General features: G+C 35.0%; 1 protein-coding gene across 1 annotated transcript in view; it reads left to right on the top strand.

Moving 5' to 3' along the window:
• Positions 1-17,159, top strand: part of EYA1 (EYA transcriptional coactivator and phosphatase 1) — an 84,404-nt gene extending 67,245 nt beyond the window's left edge. The window contains exons 14-19 of the mRNA XM_083359380.1: positions 3,600-3,658; positions 3,867-4,027; positions 4,200-4,314; positions 6,191-6,312; positions 6,746-6,846; positions 13,601-17,159. Coding sequence (XP_083215506.1) covers positions 3,600-3,658; positions 3,867-4,027; positions 4,200-4,314; positions 6,191-6,312; positions 6,746-6,846; positions 13,601-13,681 — 639 coding nt within the window. The 3' untranslated portion in view covers positions 13,682-17,159. The remainder of the gene's footprint in view (positions 1-3,599; positions 3,659-3,866; positions 4,028-4,199; positions 4,315-6,190; positions 6,313-6,745; positions 6,847-13,600) is intronic.
• The last annotated feature ends 2,541 nt before the right edge of the window (positions 17,160-19,700 follow it).

Genomic DNA, 19,700 nt, shown 5'->3' with positions numbered 1-19,700 from the left:
CAATTTGTTGTGCAATTATTTCTGTATTTATTTATTCATCATTCCCAGAGTAAAAGAAGCTTTGTTTCCTTTTCTGCCTGTCTTTTGTAGTGGATACTAAATATTGATCCTGCTGACTAATTTTCTTACTTTGAATTTTTCTTCTTTGTCTTCTTAACTGAGAATGGCTTCTCTTTACATTTTCTCCTCTTTTCTGTCACAATCATTCTTCTTTCAGCCTTTCTATGTATGTTTATTTTAAATTGTTTCCCTTACTATTTCTTTTCCTGCAACCAAGATAACTCTCTTACCCAAAGCAGTGTTCCAATAATGCATCTCACTTGTGTTTTTTTATTTAACACCTGAAATTTAGTCAAAGAACATTTGTAGATATCTCACACTGATTAAATAGCAAATAGTGGAATAGATATTGCCTAGAATTTTAGGTATACCTTTTAAAATCTATCTACCTATTTACCTATCATCTAGTTGACATTTGCATTACCATTATAACAGGAAAGGAAGAAAAGAAGAAAAATCAACTGAATCCATAGTTCTTTAGTCACCTTTCTTATTTCATTTGCTTCAGCTTAAAGAACCTTTCCTTGGAGACTTTGAGAACTGTCCAAAACAGCGTAGGATATAATCCAGAAGCTCCAGAAATAAGGGACAAACCAATAAAACTGTACCCCATCCATTTTCTTTTCCTGCTTCCCCTACACTACTTTTATAAAATTACTTTTATAAAATACTTTTATAAAACGGCTCAATTTTGAAGATCACATAGGAGCCGTGACCAGGGGGGCTTTTGCACAGGTTCGCCTGGTGCGCCAGTTGCGTCCCTATCTGGACCGAGACGCCCTACGCACAGTCACTCATGCGCTTGTGACCTCCCGTTTGGACTACTGTAACGCTCTCTACATGGGGCTGCCCTTGAAGACCACTCGGAGGCTTCAACTGGTGCAGAATGCGGCCGCGCGAGTTGTAATGGGGGTTTCCCGATACTCCCATGTAACACCTCTACTCCGCGAGCTGCATTGGCTTCCGGTTGCCCTCCGGGTGAAATTCAAGGTGCTGGTTATCACCTATAAAGCCCTACATGGCCTGGGTCCGGGATATTTGAGGGAACACCTGCTGCCGGCATCAAACGCCCTTCGCCCAGTGCGCTCCCACAGGGAGGGTCTGCTCAGGGTTCCGCCGGTGAGAGATTGCCGGCGGGTGACACCCAGGGATAGGGCCTTCTCAGTGGGAGTGCCTGCCCTCTGGAACCAGCTGCCGGTGGAGCTGAGGACTGCCCCCGACCTCCAATCATTCCGCCGGGGCCTGAAGACCTGGCTCTTTCAGCTCTCGGGCCCAGACTGAGGAGGAATTTTTAATTTGGGGTTCTTTTTAACTGACTACAGGGTTAATTTAATATTTTTTTTAATTTGTTCTTAATTTTTGTATTTTGGATTTTTAATTCCCTGTAAACCACCCTGAGTCCTCAGGGAATAGGGCGGTATATAAATATAACTAAATATAAATATTAATATAAATAAAAGGATTTTTTTGAATTTAAATTAGTATTTCTTTTCTTTTCCAGAAAAAGCTGATTATGTTATATATAATTATTTTCGTCTTCACTTGCCAGGTCCTGAAAATATCAACAAAATAAACTTTATTCTTGAACTTTTTATGTTATTCAAAAATAACTATTCTGCTTGCAAATCTGAATATAAATTAGCATAAATAAGCAAAGTGTGTACGTGTGTTTGGACACACACTTACAAATGCAAATTTACAGATGGGCCTTTACTTATAACCACAATTGGGACCAGAATTTCCATCATAAGTCATTGCAGTCAGAAGTTGAGTCAGATCTAATTTTAACACAATTTTATGGTGCTCGTTAAGCAAATCCAGCTTCCCTTATGGCTGTTATTTTATTGGAAATCAGCAAAAAAAAAGTTGAAAATCATGATCACATGACCACTGGTAAATGCAAACTGTTTGCGAACCACCCGAATTACTATTACATTACAATAGGGATGATGGGACAGTCTTGAGTACAAGTGCAGGTCATAAGTCACTTTGTCCAATGCCATCGTCTTTGAAATATTGTTAAACAAACAGTCATAAATTAAGGACTACCTGTAAAAGCAAACTATTGTACTTTTGCTAATTTTATTGGTGATGGAAATATCTATTTGCATTAAATACACTGCTATTTCAGTGCAGAGTTGGCATGAAACTGAGAAATATGTCTTAGGGAATGGAAGTTTTGTTCTACTTTGTTTCTGATTTCTGTTCTCACAAGGTATGAAACTTAATCAAAATAAATGTACAGAATTATAGAAGCAAACTTTGTATGGAAAATGTGTAATTTTTAAAATAACTATTTTTATTTTATATTTTAAGTTTGTGACTTTGATTTTACTAAACTTCAGGCAGATTGTAGCAGTTTTATTTTATCCAATATCTCTTTTGTCATCCTACCTATTCAGTATTTAAGTCCTAATGCTATTCTAAAGTAGCCTGTGTTTTCTCTATTTAAAAGACACTCATAGTCATCCTGTGAGGCCATTCTTCATTTTTTTTTCTTATCTGAGGTTGTTGACCTCAGGAGAGGTGAAGAAGGTTATAGGGTCAAAGTCTTTTCCTCCTTGGAACTCACTGCTTGCTGGGAGAGGGTTGGCTGAGAGAAGGTTTTTTTAAAAAGGTTAAGGGTCATGATTTTAATTCTGTTAAAGAACAGCTGTTTTGAGTTTCTTTCCACTTCTAGCTCCTCTCCCTCCCTCCAAGCCCATAGAGAGATTGAAAAAATTGTTCAGAGAGAACCAGTAACACAGAAATATGCAGCTCTGGAGTACCATAACTTTACAAATGGATCATCTTTGCTATTGGTATTTACGTTAGGACTTTTAAAACAAAGAAACCATACCCTTTGGAGTTAGATTAAACACAATTCTGAAAGCTGTTTTATTTATCAGCAGTAAAATATCAGTAGTAAGAGTAGTAGTCATTCTGTTGTTTAATGTTGAGATAATAATGTATTTTCATTTGCCCAATTATAAGCAGATAAAGGACTTGTTCTATGCAGAGGCTTTAAGAAGTAAATTAGAGCATTCTGTAAATCTTTAAAGTGCTTCTACTTTACTCTGGGTTTGCACTTTTCAGAAAAAGCAGAAATAGTGAAAAATAAATAACTTTTTTCTTTTTTGTCTGCACTTTTCTAAAATGTTAGCCTCAGGCTGTGTTAGTGTGTGGCTCAACAGCAATCAGAGGTCATAGTTTCATTGGTGGTTAGCATCAGATTTAATTTTTCTAATAAGTTACATTTACCAAGAAGTCTGGTTCGAGTTATACACCGCACTGCTTAAAAACCCTTTGGAATAACTTAAAATTTGAGGGTGGCTGAAAGTGTATAAGAATGTACGTAATTATTTTAACAACCTTTCTTCCAAATGCAGTTCTTTTTTCTAAATTCTAACAATAGTGCCTAAAATTACTCTTATAAATTCAGCTATAGCAATATAAAAAGTAAATATGATTGTCTTTAAAAATTGTTATTTGTTATTTGTATTTGTTGTATTGCAATTGGCAAATTAAAGTAAATATAGTGGATTTTTCCTCCATTATAGGAATGTGACCAAGTTCATATTGATGATGTTTCGTCAGATGATAATGGCCAGGATTTAAGGTAAATTTAAAATAATATAGGACAGTGATAGAAAAAAGTAGTTTTTGTTTGCCTGCTTGCTTGCAGCTTTTTATAATATAAAATTGTTTATAATAATTTCCAAATACTGTTATTTCTATTCTTTTTCAAGTCATCTAAAATTCCAGTATAAATTCAGTTATCTTCAACTATCTGATAATTTTTAAAAACTTTCTTACATCCAAAACAGCACCTATAATTTTGGGACAGATGGGTTCCCGGCAGCAGCTACCAGTGCTAATCTATGCTTAGCAACAGGGGTGCGTGGAGGAGTGGACTGGATGAGAAAGCTAGCTTTCCGATACAGACGAGTAAAAGAAATCTATAACACATATAAAAATAATGTTGGAGGCAAGTACCCATCCTATCCTTGTCCATGTAATTACTGTTTCATTGCTGTGTGAAGTTTTTCAATCTTGTGGTTAGGTGTTCCCACCTGTTTACAAATGTAAAACATGATAAGGGATTATAGTTGACATATAAATGCTATAGTGCTTGTTCTCCCTCACTCATCCCCTGGCAGGTCTTCTGGGTCCAGCCAAGAGAGAAGCTTGGTTGCAGCTTAGAGCAGAAATTGAAGCCCTTACAGATTCGTGGTTAACGCTTGCACTGAAAGCACTGACACTAATTCACTCTAGGTAAGTAGATTTCACATAAGTAGTAATACAGACTAACTCAGGGGTGTCAAACTGCCGGCCCACAGGCCGGATGCATCATGGTGAAAGTGCGCCCATCCCACTGCCGGCAATGGAAAAAAAAATGTGATTTTGACAACCCTGGACTAACTGGAGCTATAATGTAAATATACATTTTCCATAAGTTATAATTAATATATTATGCACTGCTAGAAATAACTGGTTTAATTAAAATTTATAGGTTTCTAAAATATGGCATTTTAAAAATTGGTGAATTGATGTGCATTGTTGTTATAAAAGTGGACATGAATTGTTTCATTTTTCCCCTATAGCATCATGCTATAGTAGATTAGTTGATAGTAGTGGCAGATGAAGAGAAAATTTGCCATTTAACATATTATACAGAATTATTTCTATATATCCCAGGCAAGATAGCAATAAAATTTAAGTCTTTCATTTATTAAATTTATTTCTTAGGTTCGTAGCCTGTCTTTTCCAGAAAAGTTGAGGAAGTATAGAGACCACCTCCCCACATGCTACAGTTTTACCTCACAATAATAGCCCTATAAGGTAGATTTGGCCAATTACTACCTTTGTGTCCATATATTTCATAAATCTTCACTCTTTTTCTATTGTGCTACATCCTGTAACTGTTTAGTTTCTGTCTTATGATGCATACAGAATAGTTATAAACTATAATAACACAATGTCAGGGGGGAAAAACATTGCTTTACCAATAGCATGGCTGACCATCCAGTATAGCCTTCTTCCAGTGACAGAAGTGAGTGCTACCTCCATGCATCTGAAACATGGGGCATAAGGACAAGATTTCTCTACTTTTGGTATATTGTATCTCGTCAAGCAGTCCAGTAAAGGCCTCATCCTTTTTACAAAGGAACTATATGATTACAACACAAAAAGCTTATTGGAACTCAAAAAGCTCCTCTTCTATCAAACTCTCTCTCTATTTTTTAAATCCTTCTTTCCACTGCTTTCCAAGATGGGGAGAGGGACAAGCTAGGAATGTATGCAGATTTTCAAGCTTTCCTCCTACCAGTCTACCCACCCCATTAATAATTGGAAGCATCTGCTGGAATCCAGGTTCCAGAGTTTTACAGTGGCATGTAGACATATGCACTCTTTCTTCCTCTTGTCATCTTCCTCCTCCTTTTGCATAAGGAATGTAATGACTCCACTCTTACCACTCTGCTCAGTCACATAGCCCTTCCCAATCTGATCCACAGTTTCCTAGTTCTAAGTAGCACTACATCTGCATTACACAGCAAGTGTCCAACTTGTGATGTGTCCAACCAACTACAAAATGTTCACTATTGGGACACAGTATTTCTGTGCTATGAAAAACTGGGATTTCCAGAACAGATAGCAAGAATACCTGCATTCTAACTAAACACCTGCAGTTTACCAGCCTCACCAAATGAGATTCTCTGTCCTAGGTCATTTTGGGAAATATGACCCTATATTGAAGTAGAATACACATTCTTATGGTACTTTTTGAGGGAGAGAGGGAGCAATGCTATAATAAGCAAAGAATTTGCTTTAATACTACAGTGGACTTAGTCTTCTCCATGAATTCTTGAGAACAATCCCTACCTTTAAATATCCATCATTGATGGTCTGCCTTATACCTCCCAGTATCAGTCCTCTTAAGAACTGAGAGCCAGAAAAAAGCAGAAACTAAAGAATCCTAGTTATTGTATATTGGATTCCATAGAAATAATATTTCTCCATCTATGAACCCTTCCTAGCCTTAATTGGAGACTAAATTTTCCTTCCAGGTTTTTAAATGAAACTAATAATTTGTTGATGGTATTGCAGTTTTGGTTTGATTATCATAAAATACTTCTTTACATTCTCCTAGGACAAATTGTGTCAATATTTTAGTAACGACTACTCAGCTTATCCCAGCTCTTGCCAAAGTCTTACTATATGGTTTGGGTATGGTATTTCCAATAGAAAATATTTACAGTGCAACAAAAATAGGTGAGTGTTTACAATGAACAGAATCTATTATTCATGTTCAAGTTCATACTATTCAACTTCCAAATCCAAAATCTCATTGAGCATTTAAAACTGATTATATAATTAACTGATTATATAATAATTATATTATTTAGAACTAATCATATTGATAAACATGGATAATTATGACCTGGATCATTACATGATTTGTTATTATGTTTTTATTTATTATATGTGGTTTTGTTATAAGAACATTTATTTCAATTGCCCACTTATAACTTAATGATCTTAGCATCAGGTTAAATCAATTTTACCTACTATGTACAGGAGTTCAGGAATAATTATTTTACAGTATAAAACAAACGTGCCCAGCAATTTTATTGCTTCCTAAACTGAAATAAACTACACTATTCTTTCCCAGACTGGGGCTTAATGATATGCTTGAACTTTCTAGGAAAAGAAAGCTGTTTTGAGCGCATAATTCAAAGATTTGGAAGAAAAGTAGTTTATGTTGTCATAGGAGACGGTGTAGAAGAAGAACAAGGAGCAAAAAAGGTAATAACACATTTTTTTAAAAAAAAATCTTATATAATTTATTCAAATAAATTATACTTCATTTTAATTAAAATCTTCATTGTCTCCCCTCCAAGCATGACCATAGTGACTGGGGCTGATTGGAAGGACAGTCCAAGACATCTGGAGGCTATCAAGTCAGAGAAAGTTGTTACGTATACTTCCTCATAAGTAGATCCCCATGGTGCTCAGTATAGCTTACTCTTTTGTCCATGATTATTGATTTTAAGTTTTTCAGTTCATAAACCTAGTAAATAAACCGTGTTTATAAAATAAAAATGTTTTACACTTACAAGCTAAAAATAGAAAATGCAAATCATTTCTCCAAAGATTTTAAAAGAAATCACCAGCTCCACCCCTCCCCTGCCAAATTAATATGTTGCTCAAATAATATTTTGGCCACTTAGTGAACTAGTTATAATTCAAGAAATAACACAAATTGTATATTAATAATCAACCTCAAGAACAATAAAAAGTTTTACCAAACATAAACATTACCTGCTTTCATATATACATACAGGTGGCTTCAGGCTTGTTCCAAGGACTATGCATTTGTAGTGGTGAATTAGTATGCAGTCTATTATTCTTCCCTCCTTTGAAAATGATGAACTTTTAGTTACACTGCATTGAACATTCTCTCTTAGGACCAAGCTATCTCAGGTAATATACATATTTGTCTTCTTGGACACTTTTTCTCTAATGTTCCTGAAAAAACTGATGCTTGGAGCAGAAGATAGTGAGGGAAGAAAGGCTTCTTTATTACACATTTGAACAAAATGGGAAACATATTTTTCTATGAGGATTTCTGGCTGTCCTTTAATGTAGTTTGGATAGCAGATAGTAGTCAGCACAGATTACCACCTCATTATGGATTACCATCTCATACATGCATATACAGAATATGTGTGTGTGTGTGTGTGTGTGTGTGTTAACATAAAAAGTTCAGACAACACATTTGATTTTGCAGTCTGCATAGTTACCTGCAAAATATACACAAAAGCTTTCATATTGCACCTTTTGTGACTGTTTGCATATTATAGCTGCAACAGTTCCAATGTTGATGTTTTACTCACTTTATAACTTTATTTTATAGTAGTGCTGCAAAATTTAAAAACAAGCTCCACTACCCAAGGCTTTACAAACGATTAGAATCTGTATTTAAAGGCACCATGAAGCTCAATAGGATCAAAACACAAGAGCTTGCTCAGTATCTATATACCAAAGCTCAACAAATCAGTCCAAAACAGCAAAAACCTCAATGAAATTTTAAATCATCCTTAAATTCAACTACATTAGAACAGAAACATGTACCAAGGCAACCAAATCATTAATAGTATTAGATGTTCTATTTATATTTATAACATGCAATCTGCATTCTTGTAATCCTTGCCTTCATGCACAATATCTACTGAAATCAACTTTAATCTCTCCATAACAAATTTTTGAAAAAGGAGAATTGTATCAAGGTGCAAGCAATGTTTTTGTCTTTGCCAAGAAGCAGCAGCAGATGCTATGCCATCAATATGCTGATACTAATTATACCCCAGGTTGGCTAAGTGGGGAAACTGAAGATTTGTCTCAGTGCTTAGGGACTGAATAGGCCTGAATGTGGGGAGGAACTCAATCCTACCAACATTGATATTGGGCTGTAGATATTAGGGCCCCTGGATTTGAGGACTTTTCATCCATACTGTCGGATGAAAGTCCAATTGGAATCACAACTTCTGCTTAAAAAGAAAGTGGTAATTGTAGCCAGGCAGCCTTTGCTGAGCAACATCTTTGTGCCAACTGTGCCTTTCCTGTACTAGGTGGTTCTTCAGACAGTCATTCATGCCATAGTCAGGCTCAAGTACTGCAAAATGCTGCCCTTGAAAACTATTTTGAAGCTTCAGCTGGTCTAGAACATGTAGGCACGGGACACCTCTATTCTGCAAACTGCAGTGTTTGCTGCTTTGCTTCCAGGTGCAATTCCAAGTGCTGATTATTACCTATAAACCCCTGTAGTTACTTCAGGGACAGCCTATTTGCCATAGTTCCATAGTTGGTTGGCTTTATTCAAAAGATTTAGAATGAGAGCCCTAGTAAAATCCATGTTGCTCCCACAATTAAAACAATGGCATTTGAAAGAAAATATTTGTTATAATATAATAAAGAACATAAGTGCTTTCTTTCAAGCTTAGAACTGTCAAAATGTTAAGTCTTTACAGGCTTTAAATTCTTTCCATAACTTGTAACTCTTCTTGGTCTAGCACTTCTAGTTCTTAAATGCATTCCCATGCTGTTGTCTTATCTGTGAGATTTAATAAATACTTAGATCTTTGTTCTCATGAGATGAAGTTGGTTGGGTAATTTTAACTAGGGAAACTTTGATGAAGAAAGGAGTAAGTTTTTAGAGCAACAATGTCTTTTCCTTTGGGTTGCAACTGCTGTAGCTACTGTTCAAGAAAAAGGGTTGGAGAAGAACTGTGGGAAATAAAATTATTTTAAGCTTTAATGATAAATTTTAAAATCAAATATTGTATTGGAACGTGGGAAAGACCTTGGGGCGGGGGAGAGGAGAATTATGCTTTCAGCCTAGAAAGATTGCTGTTGGCCTCATGGTGTAAGCCAGGTAAGACTCACAATTAAATGAGCTTATTCTACTTTATTGTAAGCTACAGTGACAGAATACTGCAAGTCCGAAAGTACGGCCCTCCCCATCTCCTTTAACACCTGAGAAACTGGGGAGGATCTTTTCAGAACCTCTTGCTTCCTTCTGCAAGCTATGCTGTCTCTTATCCAACCATTCTCTTTGTCCGGTCCTCCGAAGTCTTTCCATTGCAAATATTTACTTTGCAGTCTATTTCTATATTTAATCTAAACAGTATTTCTTTTGTGTTGTGATAATTGAAAAGCATACTCTGCTTGGTAAAAGAATTATGCACTTAAATTTGTGCTACCGTTTAATAACCAGTTTTTTAAAATGTAAATTACAACTTACAGTGCAATCCTTATCATGTTTTCTCATGACTTTGGTGAAGCTTTTTCTCATATAATTGGATGTAGGATTGTAAGCTAAGAAAGCTACTATGCTTGTACAATAAATAAATAGGAACCATCCTCAGGAGGCACTGCTTTCATGTGTTCTTTGTTGCCGGAAGAAATTTCCAGCCTAGGACACAAGGCAGCAGCCACATTTTCTCCTGGCAAAACAACAGTGAATTAAATGGGATTATATCAACAATGAATTTGGTGACCATATGTATTCATGCCTGAGAAAAACATCCTCCTGAGTCTGTGACCATTCATATTCTTACCTCACCTCAAAAACACTACTTTTCAGGCTGTCTGTGACTATATTTATATGCCTTCAATGTAAAGGTCTCAATTGTGGTTTTTGCTGAAGCCAGAATAATAAAGGAAACCTTGTGGATCTCTTGCTGCCAATGCTGCCAGCAGGGAGATTTTCCTCCCATATGCCTGATCTTTTGGGGAAGGAACAAACCGTGCTGGCTGTTTGCCCATCATAGCAAATGCACCTTCTCTATTCTTTTGGCCTAAAAGCTTGGATGAAATTGCAGGAAAATGTGAGCTGGAGCCAGGGTAGAACTCTTTATAACACATGTACAGCACACGGGCGGTGTTATATAAAAAAAGAATTGCAAATGTTCCTTCCGTTGCTGTATGAATATTCAGAACACAAACTAAAATAAAAGGATTTAAGTTAGGTACTCTTACATACCACACAAACTAATTTTATTCAATCCCAGTTGCTATTTGTCTCAAGTGGTCAAGTCAGAGTTCCACCCTGACTACCAGCTGACAGTCAAAAACAAGCTGCTATCTTGCCAGCTGCTCTTCAACTGGATGTGTCTAGTCATCTCTGCTGCCAATAAACTAATTCAAGTATGCTGTTAAAATATTATGGCTTAGAGCCTAGACTATTCTGCATTGGAGAATAGATGAAAGGTATTCAGAATCAGTATTGTATGCAAGGCTGATACATGGCAGTTGGATAATTAAAATATTTGTTCATGTAATAATAAATGAGAAAAACTACTTGGACTAATTCACAGGATAACTGATGCAGATAAGAATCATGATATATGAACCTTTTTATCTATATGTACGACATGCTTACCATACTAGAAAATATCTACATCTGAATATTACCAATATTTATCATAATGCTTAGTTATTTACCTAGCCTTTCCCAAATTACCACATTGCGATTTTTCATGCATGAAAATAAAGGAGTGGGGTTTTTTTCAGTTTGAGCTTGTAGTATGTAAGATCAGTATGTTACTGATATTGGAGGTGTGAGGTGCTATAGAAACAGGAAAGAACTATTGCCTAAAGAAGGGGGTTAAAATCTTTTTAAAGTTAGGAAACAAAATAATATTTAGAAGCAGTTTAACAAGCCCTGCTCTGATTCGCTGGAGATGAGGAGGAGGAGGAACAGCACTTGCAAGATTCCATTACTGTAACTAATCTTCCTATGGAGTTCATTTTCTGGCCTGGTCTAGACTAATAGGGCTGATGGTATGATGAAGAGTTGTTTTACATTAATTCCTAATTTTCCATTCAAATTAATTGCTGTAGCTAAAAATGTAGCAATCTTAACAATATTAAAATATGTATTTATACTTATTCTGTTCCAAGCTGTAGCCTGTGTTGTGGTGTTTCTTATTTCAAAAAATTGTTTCTTGCTGGTAGCCATATAAAGAAAGATGTTAAAAAACAGTTCCTTGAACAAAATCTGTAATAAAAAATATAAGAACTTGTTGAGACAAGTACAGTATTTGTGCAGTCATTGACAGTATTTGCATTATTTACAAATGTGTTTAAATTTTATATGCATACTTCCTTGTATTTGTTGGAAGGTCAATGTTACCAATGTCCATGTGCTATGAAGGAATAGGAAAGGATTAAGTTAAATAATAATGTTATAGGATTTTTCTTAGACTACCTATTTGTCAACAAGAAGGCGGAAAGAAAATGTTTACTAATGAATTGTTCACTAATCATCACACCAAACGTGTGACAAAATTAATCATTTTAGACCGTTTCTCTTTATTTTGTTTGTGTCTCTCCTAAACCTAACTTTAATCCTATCAAACTGGCCTACTTGACTATTGTGAAAAAGAGTTTCCAAATTGTTTCTCAAATTAAACTATTGACATGCAGGTCGATAGAGATTTTAAAAAATTATAGTCTAAGGTAAAAAAAAACAGCTGCATTTTTGGAATTTTATCAATATTAGGATTTTTATGGAATTTTATGAACCTTTGCTAGGATTCTGAGGGCTGCACATGGTTTAAAGGTTATCTGTCTCATCTTATTTTAACCATTTTATGGTTGGTCGTGATGGTTATGGAAACTTCTGAAGTGGAATTTAAATGGAGTGTAAAGTATTGTGGCTTAAAAGGACATTTGGCAATCATTCACGTACATACTGTAAATAGCAACACTTAGTAATTTATTCTTTGGAGTCCAACTATGAATATTATTTTGCTGTTTTATACATTGGTACAAGTGATAAGAATTAGTGCATCTAAACATATTGTTGACAACCTGTATTATCTGTATTATGAAGCTCACTTAAGAAGCTCTGGTTCAGCATTTTTTTAATCAAAGCACTTTGTTTTATTTTGAGATTGCTGTGTTTGGAAACGTAAGAGATATGCTAGGCCTGACTTAGAGTCACTTAGCAAAAGAATCTCAGAACATTAGTCCTGAATTTGAATACATAATGAAGTTCATAGCAAATTGTTTCAGAGGTGCTTTTTCAAAAGGCAATTGGACTTTCTTTGTTTTTCCTTGAAGATATTTTGCTTTTCATCCAAGACTCTTTTTCAGTTCTGACTGAAAATCCCCATAGATACATAGCAAATTATTATTCTAGTGTGACTTTGCATTAGTGGGGTAGTTCATTGCATTTCACACTTCAGAGTAAATGCATAATTATCAATATTTTTCAAATGTTACTAGATTAGAGAATAAAATGATTGCTTTAGGCATTATTATTTCTGTGTATCGGCCATAGGGGCACCTGGCTCCAGCATCTTTATTTGTGAAAAGCTAGAATTCTTAATGGAAAATATTATCCTGAATAGAATCCATTTCAAGATATATTTGTAATAATACTTGCAAAAAAAGTAAAATAGACAGGCCTTTAACAGTAAGTTTTCATTCATTTAACATAGTTGCTTTCAGTGTGATCTGTCTTAATTTGTTTACATTTAAGTATGCAGTTCTTAGTAGGGATGCGGTGGCTCAGTGGGTTAGGACGCTGAGCCTGTCGATCAGAAGGTCGGCAGTTTGGCGGGTCGAATCCCGAGTGCCGCGTAACAGAGTGAGCACCTGTTACTCGTCCCAGCTTCTGCCAACCTAGCAGTTCGAAAGCACGTAAAAATGCAAGTAGAAAAATAGGGACCACTACAGTGGGGAGGTAACAGTGTTCCGTGTGCCTTTGGCATCTAGTCATGCCGGCCACATAACCACGGAGACGTCCTCGGACAAGGGCTGGCTCTTCAACTTTGAAACGGAGATGAGCAGCGGCCCCTAGAGTCAGAAACGACTAGCACACATATGCGGGGGAACCTTTACCTTTACCTTTATGCATTTCTTATAGGGTTGGTGGTTTTTGACAATTATCTTGCATTCTTGGTTTGCAATATGGAATAGCTAAATACTACTGTGATAATAAAACAACATGTAACATTGTTTCCCTATCATGTGTTTATATTGCTCACAGCATGCCATGCCATTCTGGAGGATCTCGAGTCACTCTGACCTTATGGCGCTTCATCATGCCTTGGAACTGGAATACTTATAGTAGCACTTTGTAACCTCGGAACCTCCCTCACATCTGTGGACGGTGTTCCTGAGTCTTGTTTCAGCACTGGCCTACAGAATTTTGTGATTTCATCATGTTGATGTGCAGCTGCAGATGGTCTTAACCTTTGCCCTTTCAATAAATGGCGGAGCACATCTTTTTCTTCAGAAGCAGCTGTCCATTCTAGTACTGTGAATCCAATGAGAACAAGCCATTATGAGAATGTTTTAGCAAAGTCTTCTTACCACATTCACTACATTTAAATGTTCGTACCTGTGAAGAGACTGGGAAGTGCTTTGTGATTTCTAGAATCTCCAATGTGGTATGAACACATCTTAAATACAGCAAACCTGATTGCACAACTAAGACTGAACTTTAAAAACATGGACACATTTTTAAAGGTTTACTTTATTCTTGTTTTTTTCCTCAGATCCAGGGTACTCTGTAAATCTTTACTTATTTATGAACAGATTCTGTTTTGACATCATTTAAATGTGGATATGTACAATTTGTGGGAAGGCTATATCTGGTCATTGCCTTCTGATCACAAAAAGATTTAGCACATTGCAAAGTAGAAGTATTTCTAATTTAAGAAAATAAGTACATCACTGAGACAATCGTGTACAGGAAGAATGTTTTTGTGTAAATTTCTAATGGACAATGTTTTACATATTGTTTAGACAAATATTATTGAATAGTAGTAATGGCTTTTTGGTGAAGAATGAGGCAGTGTGTGCACAAACTATTGTGCTGTGCCTTATAAAAGAATTGTGTATAATGTGTAAATTGAAATTTTTAAGATCAATTTGTCAAGACCAAAACCATGGTTGTCAAGTGTCAATGAGGATTCACTTTTTATTCATTCTTTTAGTTTTTTCTTTGCAAATCTGTTATATCACAATATCAAATCCCTAATTTTACCTTGCCTATAATAGGCTACCCTCTCATTTATACTTTGTACTTGAATATATAGATTCAAGTGCAAAATATACTTCATTTAAATCAGATGAGAAAAATGTGCATGGTTAAATTGTTACTTTTCTTTTAAAGTGCGCATGGAGGCCTGATTTGTCATTGTTTATGTGTACTTTGCCAAGAAAAGTAGCAGTTTACACATGAAAATGTGTTCCTAACTGATATGAATCATATGTATTAGTACTGCTTGCAAACTGAGCACAGTGTTCTGCTCCTTTTGTTTAACTGTTGTGAATCATAAACTGAACAGCTTCTGTCCATGCAAGGATGTTGATACAATAGAAGAACCTTCCTAATGGATAAAATCATTTTTTTATTATTTGTACCCCAGGAATCCCCAGGAATAAGTTGCAAACAAATGGGATAAGTTCCGGAACAGGATTTTAGGAGAAAGGAGAGTGTGACAAAAATTGCTTCTCCCTACTTCTATTTTTACTGTCAGGAGCAATATTACTGGAATTCTGCCAATGAAAAAATATTTGCATTTAAGTCATTGTCTTCTCGTGCAAATATTGAATGTGGAGTAATAATCTATTCTTTTTGTCAGAAATATAGAGAACTTTTTAAAAAGATAACCTTGTGTAATGTATCATGATTTAATAAAGTAAAAAAGATGTTTTTGCACTCAAAACCTAAATATGAGATGTACCATCTTATCTTAAAATAGAACAGGAAATGCTTTTGGGGAGTCAGTCAACACATACTGACTATGGAAATTAGTCTTACTTTTTTAAAAATAACCAATTTGTTGCAAAAAATTATACACTTTAATAACCATATTCTATATGCCTTGCCAGCACCAAATTCAGTGAGCTCAATTCGAAAGTAAGCATGTCAATTATTGCAGTCCAAATCTCATTAACAACTCCTATGAAAAGACCAGGCACAGTAGAAGTTAAGAATTTTAAGATGGGTAATTCATAAACAGAAATCCCAAATCTTTTCTAACTCTACATGAGAGCACAATATGTCCCAAACCATGTGGTGTTTACTTAAAATAAGAAGCTATAGTGGCAATGCATATTTCTTTAAACATTAGAATGCTTAAAACCTGCAAGCATTTTGAAATGATTTTGTTTGTAAACCCACATCTTGAAATGAAATTAAGAGGCTACTGCTAAGCTTGTAAGCCGCCCTGAGTCTTCGGAGAAGGGCGGGATATAAATGGAATTAAAATAAAAAAAATCCTTAATTTTGACAGTTTCACACTAACAATCAGATTTTTGTATTGGTCCATTGCTGGCAATGGGCACAAGTAAAATTGTTATTGCCAATTTTGTTTTCATTGTTTGTAGTTCTTTAATTAATTCTATCCTTTCTTACTAACCTGCGACAATCCTGACAGTTTTATTTTGACCTGACTTAGATAAATCCGTGTGGCTTACTTGGCCAGAATTAGTAACAAATGCATCTTGTATCTTCCTCAAAAAATTATTTCCTGCTCTATTATACCAACACCAGTGTGTTTTCATATTTAATCAGGGTTCTTAGCTATTAATAAATTGGAAGGAAAAATTGGCACAGGTTGAGAAAATATATGTAATATCCTGCAAGCCTCCTTGTTTATACCCATGGCTAAACAAAGCCCTTATTACACCAAAACCTGCCTGAATCTATGCATGAGTATAAATTCTTGGTCTAAGTTTTAATACTAGGCACAGCTGGCTTATCTATAAATACATATTTTAGATATATTTTACCACTTTCTAGATTTTTATTTTTGTAGAATAAACCAGCTTTTAAGTCAGCTAGTAGCAAAAATAGCTATTAGGTAATAAGTGTATGTGATTCAGCCAAGATCCAACTTGAACTTGTAATTCAATATAAAAATTCAATTCACATCCATAATCTGTAAGTTTAGCTGAATAAATCCAAATAGGCACTTCTGTGAAAATTTGATTTGATGATTTGCCCTCAATTTGAATCAAAGCTTCATACAGCCTTATTGGGGCAACTCCTTTTTTGTGGGGGATGCATATTGCTGCTAAAGTTTACATTATTTTGTGACTTATTTCAAACTATTTGACTATAAATATAGCCCTTCATTGTCAGTAACTTGATCTACCAAAAACAAGCCAATGCTAGGACTGCTTAAAGTCTGTGGTTAAGCAGACATGTAAGTCTTTCAATTGCGAAGCTGGTTTTTGTTTTAGGCAAAATAAGCTTTTTTTTTTTCCTGCTCCCTGTTCCTTTTTTGGGAAAGGGGTTAATCTGTATGCTGGCTAAAAGTATGTCTGGCCCTTATTGTACAGTGTGTTGTGTCAACCATTATGTACAGAAACTTTCCTCCATTCACTTTACGTTTAAATTAATAAAATTGATTTGTGACATATAACCATTTTGAATGTATTTGAATTCTCCCATCCCTTAACATACAATCTTTAAGTCATCTCCTTTCAGAAATCTAGTAGCATATTACATGGGTTTCTTGGTAGAAAATTCTACAGTAGAAGGCTATGTGTTGATATGTCATATCAACATAGGTGTTGATAGGTTATATGCTGATGTATCAGGCCTCATCCAAAGAACTCAAATGCAGATATGAGAGCAATAGAAACAGCTCACTTAATAGATCTCCATAGATTCAGAGTATTTTTGAGTGCTTGCCAGACTGGTATTTAATTCCAAAAGGAGCTTTGGAATACATGGGAACATACCACCTATCTGACGGTCCTTGATGGTCTCTGAGCTTAGTTGTTTTCTTGCAGATATTTCATTACCCTAGGTAACATCATCAGTGCACATTTCAATCCTGTGCTACAAATATTTTCCTTTATTGATAATACCCATCTGCAACTCTGCAAGAGATTCTTTTTTTTTTGCACCCCTTTTGGGATAGGTTTCATTTGTTTTGGTTTGTCTTTGTATTTTGCTCTTCTTGTCTCTTGTATTCATTTTATATGTTGGAGGCTTTTTTTAATTGAAAGCTGCCAAAGAGTCATACAGGAGTTCGGCCATCCATTAAATAAATAAACATTTGAAGCAGGTACATCTGTTACTACGAACACATGGCAGCCTTTTGCAGCCATCAAATCTAAACCATTGTATAGTTTTACTATTTAGGATTTTTTTAAAAATCAGGTGATATAATCACTTATATTCATATTGATTTAGATTTCCAAACTATGTTCAAAGATGTGTCACCATTGCATTAAGGCATAATATAATAGTTTAGTTTTGAGATTGTATGATGAAAACATCTAATCACAGATGAAGCTGATCTTTACAGGGGAACACAATCCCATTAAAAAAAACTAAGCAGAGCTGACTGGTTCACAAAGTTCTCTACTTCACTGAATAATAAGCTAAAGAGGATGTCTTCATTGATAACTGTGGTCTGTAAAGTATTGAGGAATCCAGAAGAATTAGTGGTATCAGAATCCCATTGTCTTTTCCAGTTATTTTTCCTACTAGAAATTCACAAACCTACAGTCAGTTTAATAAATGATATATATTTCAAAAATGTTGACATTATTTTGCAGTGCATATCAATTCTATCTTACTATTTGAATACCATAAACTCACTCCTTCACCTTAATATTGAAATGCATAATAATTTTGATATAGATTTATATTTTCCACTGATATTTTCCACTTAATATCTAAAAACACACCCTTTTATTTCTATTGTTGGGGGCAATTAAGCTGACTTTGTAATAATGCCACTTGGGGTTTGTGTGAAAGCCCTAATAAGCAGGCATATACATAGAATGAAGGCTACTGCTAAGCTTGTAAGCCGCCCTGAGTCTTCGGAGAAGGGCGGGATATAAATGGAATTAAAAAGAAAAATTGCATGTGTTCAAATAAACACTTATCCTGCTCTATGAAATGTATGGTCAAAACCAATGAGCTTTTAGAGGAAGAGAATGTCATGATGATGATCCAATATATGAAGATATAACGTATATAAACATTTTACTATTATTTATATTTCTAGAAAGGGGGCTACTTTATATTAATGTATACAAGTATTTTTTGTGACTGATACTTCAACTTGTATGCAAATATGTTACGCTTAAAAGATCTGCATAAGGGTATATTGTAATCTATATTGGACTGTATAGTCTATAGATGTACATTGGACTCAGTCTAGTCTGAATCCAGATCAGATGTATTAAAATTAATTTAACAATCTTACTGATTTCAATTAGCATATTTAAGCCCCATCATGGACTATGAACTTGTTTTGGTGAAAGGGGTTTGTAACAATATGAGCTATACCTTTGGAAGTATATAAATGGTAACCTATAGCATGGAGGTAATATATAAATTATCAGCTAAATATTCATTAGAAAATAAAATAGCATCTGATTCCACTATTCTACTATAAAAGCAATATGGACATTCAGGACCAAGAAAATGTCAGTATGATACTATAGGATGAGCCTCAGGTTGAAGATATCCCAAAAGCTACCAGGGAAAAAAAGTAAGTATAAGTAGCAATGGCTTAAAGCAGAAAGGACAATATGCTACAAATATGCCCAAAACTAAAATAAAAGTTTGATGCTGCAGGATATGTATACAATCCGTACATAAAATGTCAGAACCAGAAACCAAAACAATTATAATATTGCTAGAGGAAATCATCAAGATAGAACATCATAGATGCATTTGGATGCAACGAACAAGAAAATGTTCAAAATTACCAAAATGTGTCACTGAGAAGAACATCAAGATATGCTGAGAACATATGAAATAGTCATTATTCTAAACAAAAAGGTGAAGATACAAACCAAAATATGATATGATTTCAGTTTGAGTCCAAAGCAAGCTAATCAATAAATATGATCCAAATGTATATCACAAATCCAGAGGAAGTGCAACACTTTTATGATGACTTGAAACCCTGTTGACAGAAAAACCAAAAAGGTATCATACTATTTGTAAGAGATTGAATGTTAAAGTTGGAAATAAAACAGCATCTGGAATAATAGGAATATTTGGCCTTGGTTCTGAACCAAAGCAGGAGGAGACTAATACATTTATGCCAAGAAAATTCAATGGTTATAACAAATGAATTCCTCTTAACAATCTCAAAGACATC

This window comes from Vipera ursinii (genome assembly GCF_947247035.1).
Source record: "Vipera ursinii genome assembly, chromosome: 3".
NCBI classification, from domain to species: domain Eukaryota; kingdom Metazoa; phylum Chordata; class Lepidosauria; order Squamata; family Viperidae; genus Vipera; species Vipera ursinii.
The sequence above is the reverse complement of the archived record's forward strand: the minus strand, read 5'-3'. Positions and strand labels throughout refer to the sequence as shown.